We start from the raw sequence: 14,839 nt of genomic DNA, 5'->3' as shown, positions 1-14,839 counted from the left end.
CGTTCTGTATACATATGAATAGAGTATGGTGGTCTCAGTTAACCGTCCTCTATTCCCTTCCTTAAATCTGAAAATTTAGAAGGAATAGAGAACGGTTAAGGCACTTAACTGTTATGTATTTTTTGTTATGTATTTATTAAAATAGAGGACAACTTGCTTAGATAGGCGTACTCTATTCCTCCTCTTTTACATTAAGATGGAGGACAGTTTCTAAGGTAACCGTACTCTATTCTTCCTCTTTTACGTAAACATATAAGACGATTTGCTTAGATAACCGTCCTCTATTCCACCCTTTTTTTAATTTTATATGTATAAATAAGCATTAAATATATTAAAAATTATATAATATTCAAAATTAAATATATTAAAAAGTAACATATGTTTTACAAGATACTCCTATCCGTTTATAATATGGAAAGGGAAAAAAATTAAATATTTACATAATGCCTTAATTTGTTTCTTTTTTCTCTTCCTTTGGTATTTACAGGAATGCTACGTACCAAACAGAAAATTGTCAAGGCTTTATTGGTCACAAACTCATAAATCAGAAGCATTTCTTCTTCTTCCAAGCAGAATCCTTTTTTTTCACTAGATTTATGTCCTGAATCTTAGCTAATATCAGAATTTCATTTTCGAACTGTAAGTACGTCTCCCTGAACTGAATTCCTTGCTAGCCTCTTCACCGCGATTCCTTGCTATAGCTTTTCTCAATCTGTATGGAACATGGAAAACAATAGCCTTCTTGTTGTTTGAAATGTCAACCTGGCTGCATAAAGGTAAACGAAAACCTTATCAAACGGTTTGATTCAAACCTCAAGGGAAACTGAATTCGCATGGCATCAACGTAAACAGTATGTATCACTTACGCAACAGAGTTCATAAATCGATCCTTCAGTTCAGTTCCCATATCCTTGTTGTTGGTCTCAAAGTCAAATATTGCCTACACACAAGAACAAAAAAGTGCATTCATAGCTTTTCCACAAATTAATTCTCAGTTGACAATACAATTTTCAGAATATACCTGAGCAAGATTCTCCTCAAGGTCAGTTGGGTTAACGCCCCTTTCTTTTTGAATCTCCCTCAAAGCAGTAAACATCTTGACAGTGCTAAGTACACACAAAAATACAATAATCAGATACAACCATTTAACAGAAATGCTATCTTATTCGCCAGCGTTCAGCTATTTATGGCACTTGAATCCAAATGGCACCAATTCACTACTGCAGTAAACGTCTAAAGCTAAATATCTCACCAATAATTCTCCAACCAACCCCCACCAGAATCAAACAAAACCAGGCTGCTAATAATCAAATTATCAAAACAAATCAAATGGCTTGACATTTGGTGAATCTTTCTACATTTTCATTCATATCTACAAATCCAACTAAATGTCTAAACCAAAAGTCCCATAAATTCTTTACCAACCCCCACTCCCCGAACTTGTGCCCCACCAGAATCAAACCAAACCCCGTCGCTACTAATCAAATAATCAAAACAAATCAAATGGCTTAACATTTGGTGAATCTTTCCACATTATCATTCATATCTACCAATTCCTTACCAATCAGGTAGTTTTCCCTTAAAAAGAAAAAAATTATCAGTTAACTTCTGGTCACAACCAATTATTTGATAGATTGTAGGAAAGTATGTTTACCTTATAAACTGTGCCAAATCTACCTTCTCTGAGATAATTGTCATTAGAAAAACCATTTTTTCCAACCTTGACGGTTCCAAGATTATACTGTAAGGAGTGTTTCAATTTCTTCCTCTGGGTTGACACAGATAACAAAGGTCAAGCTAAATAACAAGTAGTCAAGAAACAAAAATCTTTTAATTCACTGCAAACCAAAATTTAGCATTATGTCTTACTGTAAAGGTTTGTAGCAGACTTTTTCTGCTTCTTCCTCTGTAAAATGAATAATATAGCTATTATGACTATAATAAGTGATAGTGACCCGATGATTGGGATAATGACAACAATATTGTTATGACCCCATTGTGTATCGTAGGCGACCCAAGAGAGGCCCAAAGGCTGACAGCAGGGGTAGATCACCAACAAACAACAAAGAAACAACAAGAGCAGTAGGTGGCAAGGACTGCACACGAGCCGTTACTGTTACAAGACAAATAGTCATTAAAACATTATACTAGACAGTAGTGTAAGTAGAGAAATAATGAAAGAAGAAGGGCATGTAATTTGATAATTTGTTCGTGAATTTGTGAGATTTGTTGACCTAAAGGCACTAGTGGAGATTAATAGCGTCAAGCTGCTCTTGTTTTATTTCCGTACACCTTTGAGTGAAACCAAAAGCTCTTCCTTTTATCTTCTGTGTTGTCTGGACAGGTTTCTTGAAAGTACTTGACAGTTCTTTCCAAGGAACATTAGCATCTGAATACAGGAACTTGCAGCAGAAAGAGTGAAATAATCGACCATTACTGTCGAACTAAAACCAGCCGATGATCAGCCAAAGGTTGAGCCTGTACAAAAACAAAATATGGTAGAGGGTGCAGGGGATGGGCAAGATGACTCTGGCTTAAAGGTAATAGATCATGAGGAATATGAGAAAGATGACACTCATAGTAGTAGAAACAGTCAGCAGAACTTGCAGCCCTCATGAGGGCTAGAATCACCTCCAAGGTCTCCTTAGTCCTGACTATCATGTTTTACATGTGCATGCAACATTGAATCAAGTAGTTTAAAAATAAAGATGTAAATTAGTTCGCCAATCTTAAAAGTTGCACCTTCATTGGAGAGTTGTACAAGATTACTTAACTAGGGTTCTTTTCTGATTCTGTTTAGTATAAAATTCAAAAGCCATATAAGGACATATAATAGGATTGTCGTGGATCAATTCAAAATAAGATTTTTGACAACGACAAAAAAATCAACAACTTCCCAATGAAACCTGAAAACCAAAGACACATCCTCTAACAGGTTCAATGCTTACTAATAGATGAGACTAGACTGTTGAAATCAAATTACGAGACCAATTTTGCACTAACTTAAAGTGATCAGCAAGTGAGCCAGTGAGGGAGGTAACATTTGGAAATCCAGTCACATAACGAAAGCTTTTGTACAGTTTTAAAATATAGGTCTAACATTTTAAACGTGACCTAAAACAGAAACAGAAGAACACAAATGGTGAAAACCAAATAGATAAATTATTTGAATAAGAGAAACAATAATTTACTAATTCTATTGAACCATTTGCTGATCTAACGTGTTAATTTTATCCAGTACCATTATAGTTTTTAGTTGCCTGTAACCAACAACCATAGGATGTGATAGTTTCTTTTATCAGTGAATCTCTATTTTCTAATTATAGCAGTTCTTAAATTCACTCTAAATGTCTTTGTGTAGTTTGTTTATCCTTTCAGTGCATTATTTATCTTTATTTTAATGTTATATCATATTATCGGATATTACAAAGGAGCTCATGAGGTGAACTCAAATTTTTAAATATATGTGTTTCCTGTTTCTGTATTTTCTCTCCATTAACCTTTCTATTACTAGCGCGGAGAAATCATCTTTCTCCACGGGCTTACAGCAATTCTACAACAATTCATCAAGCAATTCGACAACAAATATACAGCAATTCGTCAAGCAATTCATCAAGCAATTCTTCACCAATTCATCAAGCAATTCGTCAAGAAATCATCAAGCAATTCTACAACAATTCATCAAGCAATTCGACCAAAATAATTCCTTACTCTTTTATTTTTGCAATTAACAATCTAGAATTCTTTAATTCATAATCCTAGGTTAATACTTGAATTAATATCAATAATTGGTTTATACACCCGGGTGCACAGTGCTCATTGTACACCCCGTATCTAACTTAGAAGGTAGATTGAACATAAGGTATAATTATGTAGAACACGGGTAAAATATAGTCAGTTTCAACAAAAAAAAGATAAATATTGGTCAGCCCCCAAATCTAGGAGTCAGTTTAATAATGGTTTTTTTTATTAAAAAAAAATCACGATTTACTTTACCCTTTACTAATACCAAAGAACATGTAGATGAATATCGAAGAACATGTAGATGAATATCGAAGAACATGTAGATGAATACAGAAGAATATGTAGAGAAATAATAAAGAACATGTAAAGGAATATTAAAGAACATATAGAGGTATACCAAAGAACATGTAGAGGAATATTAATTGTAGGATGATTTTTTTACTAATACCAAAGAACATGTAGATGAATAACGAAGAACATGTACAGGAATAATAAAGAACATGTAGAGGAATATTAAAGAACATGTAGAGGAATCATCTTGGGTAGATTCAAAAAAATGTCGGAATCAACAATCCGTATCATCGTGAAATTTTGAATTCGCCATTAATGTTATACCAATTTTTTAAACCAAACTGCAAATGCTAATTCAATGAATATTTTCACTCTCACACTTTAATTTGAAACCAGTAACAGTAATCACCCACTTTTTTTTTTTTTTTTATCAAAGGGAACAATAATTATCCACTTAGATTTGTAAAAATCAATTAGATAATTGATACGAAATAAAAATGATAGAACCGAAATAGAGTTGTAGAATTAGACCTATAATCCGACAACGGTGAACGATCTCAAGACCTATTGAGAAACGAACGAGTTAATATTCAAAACGCATTCGAATAATAACGGAATTTGTATGCTAACAAGCAATTTTGTTTTTATTTTATGAAATCTGTTTTTGAATACAAAATAGCTATGACTATAAATAGTCCTAAAAGGGACAGCCGTTTATGGCCATCAAGAGGCTCTTAATGATAGCCTTAAAGTAAGTTAATTATGGCCATTTACTACAGCAAATTAAGGCCTTGTAAATGCTGAAATAAAACAACAAAATAAATGGTAATAACAACCTCCTAAATAGGGAATTAAAACAAACTTTATTATCTTAGTAAATAGCAGCTTGAATGACTCGAAATGAGCAGCCATTTAAACGGATCCAATGCAGGAGACTAAACTCACGAACCGAGTCATTGATCTTGACGAGTTGTCCAACATACCATGAGTAGCAATAACCGTGTCCTCGACCGTATCATCCCCTCCCCCTTCGAAAGGAATTGACCTCAATTCGGTGAGACCGTCATCATCCAAGTATGGGGACAAATCACCCACGTTAAAGGTGGCATGAACACCGTAGTCGCCGGGTAACTCGATTCTATACGCATTGTCATTGACACGAGAAATGACTTTAAATGGACCCTCAGCTCTAGGCATGAGTTTGTTCTTCCGCTTACTCGGGAACCGTTCCTTTCTTAGATTGACCCATACCAAATCACCTTCCTCGAAAATACGAGGCTTCTTATGCTTGTTGGATTTTCGTTGGTAAGCGGTATTAATCTCAACAATTCGATCACGAACTTGCTGATGAAGTTTTAACATAGCCTTAAGCTTGGATTCGGCATCTTTATGGACTAATTCTCCACTAGGTAATGGAATAAGATCAAGGGGCACATACGGATTTAATCCATAGACTACCTCGAAAGGAGACCTACCAGTAGCATAGGTAGGAGAGCGGTTGTAAGCAAATTCGGCATGAGCAAGCTTAATATCCCAATCCTTTTGAGTCTTACTGAATAACCCACGTAACAAAGTACCCAAAGTTCGGTTGGTTACTTCTGTTTGCCCGTCCGTTTGTGGATGGTGCGAGGTGCTAAACAAAAGCTTCGTACCCACCTTACGCCACAACGTATTCCAAAAATAACTCAAAAATTTTGAATCACGGTCGGATACTATGGTTTTGGGAATACCGTGTAGACGTACTACCTCCCTATAGTAAAAATCCGCCACATTACAAGCATCGTCAGTTTTGTGACAAGGAACGAAATGTGCCATTTTTGAGAACCGGTCCACAACCACCATAATAGCATCCTTTCTTCTTTGAGTACGAGGTAAAGCAACGATAAAGTCCATAGCAACGTCTTCCCACGGTCTGATAGGAACCGGTAATGGAGTGTATGGTCCGGGCTTGAACGCACTCTTGGCCACTTTACAGGTCACACATTTTGCCACAATTCTCGTCACATCCCCGAACATTTTAGGCCAAAAGAAATGTTCTTTTAATACTTCCATTGTTTTTGCTATACCGAAATGGCCCGCCAATCCACCCCCATGAGCCTCACGAACCAATAATTCACGAATTGGATGCCTCGGAACACAAAGACGGTTTCCCTTAAATAGAAACCCGTCTTGGACAAGGAATTCGCCAGCCGTGCCCTTGCTAAATAACTCCCCAAAATCCACATCATTCTCGTAATAAGTTTTTAACATTTCAAAACCAAGTAAACGAAAATTAAGCACGGAAATTAACGAATACCGTCGCGATAATGCATCCGCTACAATATTAGATTTACCATTCTTGTATTTGGCAGAGAAATGAAAAGCTTGTAAAAACTCAACCCATTTGGCATGACGAGGACTCAAATTCTGCTGCCCGTTGATGTATTTTAATGACTCATGATCGGAATGCAAAATGAAATGATTCGGTCGCAAGTAATGACTCCAATACATGAGTGCTCTCACAATGGCGTAAAATTCCTTGTCATAGGTACAATAATTCAATCGTGCACCTCCCAATTTCTCCGAGAAAAAGGACACAGGCCGACTCCCTTGCCTCAACACAGCCCCAATACCGACCCCGCTAGCATCACATTCAACCTCGAAAGGTTGCGAGAAATCTGGTAGGGCTAACACGGGTGCGGTACACAATTTATCCTTCAATAATTCAAATGATGCTTGGGCAGCCTCACCCCACATAAACGCCCCCTTCTTAAGGCATTCTATCATTGGACTTGCTATGGTACTAAAGTCACGAATAAACCGACGATAAAAAGACGCAAATCCCAAGAATGACCTTACCTCAGTGGCTGATTTAGGTGTTGGCCAAGACCGAACCGCCTCAACCTTGGATTGATCCACTTCTACTCCTTCTCCCGACACCACGTAACCCAGGAATAATACTTTTTCCTCCAAGAAAGAGCATTTCTCGCGTTTCCCATATAATTTTTGCTCCCTCAGTGTCTCAAAAACCAGCCTCAAATGCTCGAGGTGCTCTTTTACATTTCGACTATACACAAGAATATCGTCAAGATAGACGACTACAAATTTACCCAAGAATGTTTTCAATACTTCATTCATTAAGCGCATAAACGTACTTGGAGCATTAGTGAGACCAAAAGGCATGACGGTCCACTCATATAACCCGTACTTCGTTTTGAACGCGGTCTTCCACTCGTCACCTTCACGCATACGGATTTGATGATACCCGCTACGCAAATCGATCTTAGAAAATAGTTTAGAACCGTGCAGCTCATCAAGCAAGTCATCAAGCCGAGGGATTGGAAACCGATATTTAATAGTGATATTATTGACTGCTCTTGAATCGACACACATCCGCCACGACCCATCTTTTTTTGGTACAAGTAACACCGGTACGGCACAAGGACTCATACTCTCCCGGATATATCCATGCTTAACCAATTCATCAATCTGCCTTTGAAGTTCCTTAGACTCCTCCGGATTACATCTATAAGCAGCTCTATTAGGCAATGGTGCTCCGGGAATAAGGTCGATTTGATGCTCGATCCCCCAAACAGGAGGCAAACCTGGCGGTAAATCGTCAGGAAAAACATCGTCGAATTCACGCAACAGCCCTGCAACGGGACTGTCCTCTGACAACTCCTTACCCGAACCTGACTCCTCCTTAGCCAAGAGAAGATAAACACGCTCCCCACGAACAATGGCCTGCTCGATTTCACGCTCCTTAACCAACAAAGCAGCCTTCTTCTTCTTGGTGCTCATAGACCGAATAGCTTGAGAAGACATGGGTTTTAATACGATTTTTTTTCCTTTGTCCCTCAACTCGTACTCATTGCTCCTCCCTCGATGTACGACATCTCTATCGAACTGCCAAGGACGCCCCAAAAGTACATGACAAGCGTCCATAGGGATTACGTCGCAAAGCACCTCATCGACATAAGAACCCAACGCTAAACCAACTCGAGCCTGCCTTGTAACCTTCACTTTATTTCCATCGTTCAACCAATGAAGTGCATAAGGATTAGGATGCGCGGTAGTTGCTAGACCCAATTTGGAAACCATCTCTTCCGAAGCCACATTAGTACAACTCCCACCGTCGATAATTACGCTACACCATTTGTCATTGACTCGACATTTAGTATGGAACAACTGCTCTCTTTGATCCGGATTAATCGACTCGGCTTGGTCCCGTAAAGATCGAAGAACCAATAATGTGTCAAAATTAGGAGCTTCGTACCCCTCTTCCTCCTCCTCTTCTTCCTCAGCCCCATCAAAATTGAACACACCACTCAACCTTTCTTCTTCCTCGGTCAGTTCATCCCGAAAGGCTACCGCCTCCCTCAATGTCACCACACGTTTGTTCGGGCAGGAACTTTGATAATGTCCGAACCCCTGGCATTTGAAACATCGTACTTTCGACAAACTAGTCTCCTTGGTCGTGCTAGATGGTTTTGTGGCAGGGGAGTTACTAGAACCAGGGGTCAGGGTGTGATTGTTATTGGGAACAGGAGTTTTAAAAGGTGTTTCGGGTTTGGTCCAACTCCTAGCTTTGGATTCTGTGCTAGACCCAGCCCCGTATTTCGACTTTCCTTGGTTCTCGAGTTTCAAACAGAGCCCACAGAGTCCGTCAAAATCCGAATAAGGGTATAACTCAACAATGCTTGCAATATTAAAATTCAATCCCCTTAAAAACCTAGCCATTTTTTGTTCCTCTATCTCCTCCAATCCACCCATCAAAGACAAGTTCTCAAATTCGTCGATATATTCCCCCACACTCAATTTCCCCTGTCTAAGTTCCGCAATTTTACGGTAGGTGGTAATTCTATGGGTCGATGGTACATACCGTTTACGAAGTTTGCGTTTCAGTGATTCCCAAGATGCAATTTTGTCCTTCCCAGCCCGTGTTCGTTTGGTCTTCAACCCATCGAACCATAGCGATGCTCCTTTACCCAATTTCAAGATTGCGTATTTGCACCGTTTTTCGTCATTGAGATCCTTGAAATCGAACATACGTTCAATTTTCCGTTCCCACTCCAAATACTCCTCTGGATTTGTACCCCCTGTAAACTCCGGGAGTTCGTTAATTTTGAACTCATCTTGCTTGTGACGGGGTCCTCTGGGTTGATTACGAAGCATGTCGCGTAATTGAGCGAGCAAAGTTTCGTCATCGTACTCTGCCATGTTTTTTGGTAAGAGGGTTTTTTTTTTTTTGTGTGTGTGTGTGAGGATCTCGGATCGTCTCGATAAAGAAGGCAATCGAGAGTTGGCTCTGATACCACTAATGATACGAATTAAAAATGATAGAACCGAAATAGAGTTGTAGAATTAGACCTATAATCCGACAACGGTGAACGATCTCAAGACCTATTGAGAAACGAACGAGTTAATATTCAAAACGCATTCGAATAATAACGGAATTTGTATGCTAACAAGCAATTTTGTTTTATTTTATGAAATCTGTTTTTGAATACAAAATAGCTATGACTATAAATAGTCCTAAAAGGGACAGCCGTTTATGGCCATCAAGAGGCTCTTAATGATAGCCTTAAAGTAAGTTAATTATGGCCATTTACTACAGCAAATTAAGGCCTTCTAAATGCTGAAATAAAACAACAAAATAAATGGTAATAACAACCTCCTAAATAGGGAATTAAAACAAACTTTATTATCTTAGTAAATAGCAGCTTGAATGACTCGAAATGAGCAGCCATTTAGACGGATCCAATGCAGGAGACTAAACTCACGAACCGAGTCATTGATCTTGACGAGTTGTCCAACATACCATGAGTAGCAATAACCGTGTCCTCGACCGTATCAATAATTTTTACACAGCACCGAATCTGCCAAATATGAAAACAAATCTCTTCCTACTTTCATGGTATTTTAATACTGATATTTAACTGTATTTGCCAATATACACGCATATCTAAAAGATTTTTTTTATTAATTAAAATGTGAATGTTGCTTAAAACTACGTCGTTTTGAACAGGTGCACAATGAGCACTGTGCACCCGGGTGTATAATCCAATTTGCGAATTAATATTATGAAAAAACAAAATTAACCACACTAACCTCAGAATTGGGAAGCCAGCGCTCAGCGGAGGTCGGAAGTAGACGAAAGGCGGACGGCGCAATGGAGCGGTGGTGCAGATGTGTAGCGGCGGTGGTGGGTGTCGAACTGCTTCTGTGGGTTTTTTCGGGAGTTTTTGCGGGAGTACAATGGTTTCAGTATAGAATGTTAAGGGTTTTGGAACACTTTTTGGATCTGGCGCAACTCTCTAAATTTTAGAATTCAATTGGCGCCTACCTTGGTAAAATATACTCCCTTTGTATTTATTTAAGGGATACACTTGCCTTTTCCGGCCGTATTTATTTAAGAGATACACTTGCCATTTTTAGTAACTTATCAACCCCACCATCTAATTAAATAATATATCTACACACCACCCCCACCCCCACTCCCTAAAATGACATGGTCCCCACTTGTTTTTCTTATTAAAATATCTATTCAACCCCACTTGTTTTATTACTTTATTTCATTCAATTCTTTTTCTTAATACCCGTGCCCGACCAAGTGCATGTATCTCTTAAATAAATACGGAGGGAGTAGTTCTTTAAAAAATTGTTTAATTTTGTTAAGTGATCAAGGATAATGATTTGCAAAATAATGTCTTTACTCAATTAAAAAAAGAAGTTTTAAATTAAGAATTTTTTTTAAAAAAAAAAAAATAGTTTTGTACGTAAAAGAATACAAAACAGTTATGTTAGACACATCTTTATATTTTACTGAGTATTTTAGTTTAATTAATTTTTGTTATGGTAACGAATACAAGGCGGTTAAGTAAGGTAACAGTTCTCTATTCTTTTCTTCGTACAACTGTTATGAGAAAAATGCGTTCTCTGTACTCCTAGAAAACGTTTAGCAAACTTAATTGTTCTCTATTTGGCGTTTTCTATTCCCTATTTTGTAGTAGTGCCCACATGGAAATAATAAGCCCAAAATTTAAGATCATAAAATGATCATTCAACAAGGTTAAACTATGAGAAATACCATAGTAAAATTATGTACTCAACAATTCCCATAAAACCATTTAAAGATCAATCAACCCTTAAAACTCAAGTCTCAAAACTTTTGGCCAACTTTAATGAAATTCCAACACCAACACAATGCGAGAATAAAAAGTCTATTTAGTCTCAAGCATAGAAAATTCATTAAACAACACCATACCAATCATGACAAGATTAATGGTCCAATTTCCAAAAGTGTAGCGACTCGAATAATTAGGTATACATCCAAGGAAAATAATACACGTAAAAATTCACTCAACATATTCCAAGGAAAAGAGTTCAACATAGTTTGCTTCCACAAACTCAAACACTTATGTTCTAGGGGGTCATCACAAGCTTATGATAACTTGCTCCAATGGGTACACAAAAACTCCAAGAAATTAATTATGCATATTTTCAACAATGCATAAGAAACCATTAACTATAATGTTACATACCCAACATTCATGGTAATAAACAAGAACTCGGAATCATAAATATATACCAATATAACCATGACAAGTTAACGCTTGAAATGACGACGTACAAGGCTAATAATCTAATCACCATTAGAACAAAACTACTTACTGAATACCCTTATTAAAGCAAGTACACAAAGTCACAAGCCCAAAATTCCTCTATCAAGGAAAATATGACAATGTACAAATAATTCACATTAGTCTTTAAAAAACTAAAAACATACCTCTAATAAAACTAAGGTCTTCTCATGAAATTAAACATGCATGAAACCAAAGTAAAGTAGAGAGTGCAATAACATGTTCATACATAATAAATAATTCAAATCCTCTACTTTCTAGTAATCATTCCAACAAACATCATTTTACAATATAAAAATCAATCTTAATATTGTCAACTTCACAAAATATAATTTGTTGAATGACTATTAGAATTGAACATGTTAGAATAATAACTTATTAAAAGAAGTAGTTTAGAATGAACCTTCCTTGATATTAAATCAAGCATGCGTATTGTATGACTTCCAAAATATTCAATCAATCCTCCATCACGATATCATGACCACCATTCACCAATTATCTTCTCCAACACATTACTTTTGACTTTTCTTACCCGGAAAAATCAGGTTCGTTGTTGTAGTTGTAACTGGCGATCAAGATTATCAATTGAAAATCCAACCGTTGAAAACCAAGCCCAAGATGTTCCGGATATTGTGTCAAACTTTCAGGACAATCGAAAAAAGGATGACCCTCGATCGGGGTAAATCTTTGAGATTGCTCCCAGAAAAACGTGAATGAAAAACATCTTTGGAAACCCTCTAAATTCCCTTTATCTTTCACTCAAACTCACTAATATAAATTTCCTCACAAATCATAAGAACTATATAGCCATTGAAATATATCTCGTTTTCAAATTGTTGTAATAATTGGGTTTTCAAGGCAAATACTAGAATAAGAACAAGAACGGGTTTAGAAAATCGTTGCACCGTGATAACCAAACTACTGTCTTGAAAACGAGATTCGGTGCAACCGGGGTGCACAATTATATTCACCTATTCGTTGCCTAAGGTTTACACAACTCTCAACACATAAAGACACTTTTGGGTGATGAGATGGAGCCACAAAAACTTATGCCCAAAATAATAAGAAGGAAAAGGTTTGAAGAGATACGAATAATCATTACTTAATATGAACCAAAATTCTTCCATCCAAAACAAAGAGAAAAGGAGGAGGAGAGGAAGACATCAATATAAGTATGTCACAAACTCAGAAGATGAAGATTATATATAGGATTAGAGGAGGATACAAAACAACCCAAGAAATCAAATGACTCAAAGGAATCCAAAGGTATTGAATCACCAATTAATCTCATGATAATGAAGGGTTTATAACCCCCATAATCAAGAGAAATAATAGACCAACTTAATCACCATAATCAGAATGATAATTGTCCATAAATCATACTTAAAAATCTATCACAAAAGAGGAATCCAAGAGAAGATCAAAAACCGGACAACACAAAGAACTGATCTCAAAACCTGCCGATTTTCGGGTGCACTTCAAGAAATGTTTTTTAAGTCCGTTTTTCAACTTACGCTTGAAACCTGCCGGTTTTGGAAAACCTAACAGGCAGGTTTTGAGCGCACTTTGCCATCTTTAAATTCCAACATATACTAATATTGCTAGGCCAATTAAGTTGGACTAATACATTTAAAGGAGAGGAAAATAACTAACATAATTCGTATAAGATTTGGTGGAAAACTCCACATATCACCAATCTATCTATACCTAGTATTTAAAAAGCAAAACCACATTTGATTAGATGACACGTGTCACCACATTTGATTAGATGACACGTGTCATCCATTCTTTCCTACATCAATTTGGTTTTTTATTTTATTTTTTCTTTTTTGTTTGATATATTATGCAACTCCAACCACTTCTTTCACTTCATCTTCCTCATATAACATCAATTCACCAATCTATTAATTCTACATCTTCCACTTCATCTTCCCGACTAAAACTCAATATTAATACACTATTTAATTTATATATATTCTTTCAACCACTACAAAAAAACGTTATATATTTAGACGGATTAGTTTCGACGTTGTGTGGAATAGTCGCAATGGGTTATGGAGCGCGAATTCAGAATTTGCAAATTTCGACGCTTTATACTGTAGAAATATTTTTCGACATCATAAAGCGTCGATATTTGAAAAACGAAGACACGAGGAACCCACGTGTCTGTTACCAAGTGAATTTCGGCCAAAATATCCCGCCGAAGTCTCTAAAATTTCGGAGAATCCCGCTTTACACTCACTCCACCTCCCACGTTTCTCTCAACCTCCTCAAGGACCTTGCTAGCTGCGAAACCTACCACCCTCAGTAGATTTTCCCGTCTTCACTCCTCCTCACCTTCAGCAACATTAACGAATTCCTTGGATTTCGTCTTCAACCTGTACATTAGCCCAACAAAGTCCCTCAATTCTCTCAGTTCACCCACTTTTATCTCACTCTTCATTCTATATATTTATGGAAAATCCCAACTGAATTCACAATACTACCAACAAATTCGAAAATAAATTCGCTGCTGTTATTTCTGATTGGAGATTTTTTGTGGAGAACTTCGAGCATCCTCTGGTTGATTTGGGGTTGTTTCCTTGGTGTACGTGATAATTTCGCTCAATTATTGACAGTAATTAGATCTTCCAGGTTAGTTTTTTTAAAAACTTTTGTTGCCCATATTTGTTTGTTGCCGTAATTGCAAAAAGAATTGCCTACATATCGTGGTAGATATTTGGTTAGTGAGATAAATTCGTCCAATTCACTCCAATAAATTCTTCAAGGTTTTTTTTTGTTATATTTTTACACTTTTGTTGCAAAATTTGTGTGTTTCAACGTTGTTTTTGATCTTAGGTGTTTTATGTTGTTTATGGTTTTGTCATGTCATCTCAGTATCCCCTATTGCACAATGTGTTGTCAGTTTCATTTGGAAGTCGAAAGTTTCTCTTTAAAGGGAGAGCTTTCAACTGGAAGCTATCTTTGACCAGGATTAGTTATAATGATTTTCTCTAGAATAGAAGGCTAAGCTATCATGTGACTTTGTAGACAGACTTTTAAAGGGTCTACCTAAGCTTGTTGAGGAGTTGTGTTGTTTGATTTTTACCTCTATTTAAATCATATATTCTCTTTAAAATCACAAGCTTAATAAAATTAGAACTTTAATTAAAAAATACACTAAATAACCACTACACAACCGC

At 36.8% G+C, this 14,839-nt stretch overlaps 2 protein-coding genes across 7 annotated transcripts; both read right to left on the bottom strand.

Moving 5' to 3' along the window:
* Positions 1-322: 322 nt before the first annotated feature.
* Positions 323-4,792, bottom strand: LOC110795070 (40S ribosomal protein S7-like). Of its 6 annotated transcripts, none has more exons than XM_056827393.1 (6): positions 2,235-4,755; positions 1,870-2,113; positions 1,655-1,768; positions 1,022-1,106; positions 867-940; positions 323-766 (listed from the first exon to the last, which is right to left on the bottom strand). In XM_056827393.1, the coding sequence occupies exons 3-6, from the start codon at positions 1,708-1,710 to the stop codon at positions 619-621; spliced, it is 363 nt and encodes a 120-aa protein (XP_056683371.1). In that variant the 5' UTR covers positions 1,711-1,768; positions 1,870-2,113; positions 2,235-4,755; the 3' UTR covers positions 323-618. The 6 variants fall into 6 exon arrangements, 5 of the variants coding, with proteins under 5 accessions (XP_056683371.1, XP_056683372.1, XP_021855741.1 ...); XM_056827394.1 differs by having other exon boundaries at positions 1,870-2,478; positions 4,567-4,755; XR_008919454.1 differs by having other exon boundaries at positions 1,022-1,096; positions 1,870-4,792.
* A 2,706-nt stretch (positions 4,793-7,498) lies between these two features.
* LOC130471937 (uncharacterized) lies at positions 7,499-9,234 on the bottom strand. Its single transcript, XM_056842294.1, has 2 exons — positions 7,620-9,234; positions 7,499-7,518 (listed from the first exon to the last, which is right to left on the bottom strand). Exons 1-2 carry the CDS (start codon positions 9,232-9,234, stop codon positions 7,499-7,501), a joined length of 1,635 nt encoding a protein of 544 aa, XP_056698272.1.
* Positions 9,235-14,839: the final 5,605 nt, after the last annotated feature.

Source organism: Spinacia oleracea, chromosome 4, assembly GCF_020520425.1.
Source record: "Spinacia oleracea cultivar Varoflay chromosome 4, BTI_SOV_V1, whole genome shotgun sequence".
NCBI classification, from domain to species: domain Eukaryota; kingdom Viridiplantae; phylum Streptophyta; class Magnoliopsida; order Caryophyllales; family Amaranthaceae; genus Spinacia; species Spinacia oleracea.
The sequence above is the reverse complement of the archived record's forward strand: the minus strand, read 5'-3'. Positions and strand labels throughout refer to the sequence as shown.

What these genes read in the sequence shown, in the direction of transcription:
- LOC110795070 (XM_056827392.1), bottom strand. Translation starts at nt 1,341, where the DNA reads ATGTCAAGCCATTTGATTTGTTTTGATAATTTGATTATTAGCAGCCTG. An exon ending in GGTTGGTTGGAGAATTATTG is followed by an intron (nt 1,107 to 1,252) that starts GTGAGATATTTA and finishes GTGTGTACTTAG; the next exon opens with CACTGTCAAGATGTTTACTG. An exon ending in TTGAGGAGAATCTTGCTCAG is followed by an intron (nt 941 to 1,021) that starts GTATATTCTGAA and finishes TCTTGTGTGTAG; the next exon opens with GCAATATTTGACTTTGAGAC.
- LOC130471937 (XM_056842294.1), bottom strand. Translation starts at nt 9,234, where the DNA reads ATGGCAGAGTACGATGACGAAACTTTGCTCGCTCAATTACGCGACATG. An exon ending in TCCTGACGATTTACCGCCAG is followed by an intron (nt 7,519 to 7,619) that starts GTTTGCCTCCTG and finishes GAGGAGTCTAAG; the next exon opens with GAACTTCAAAGGCAGATTGA.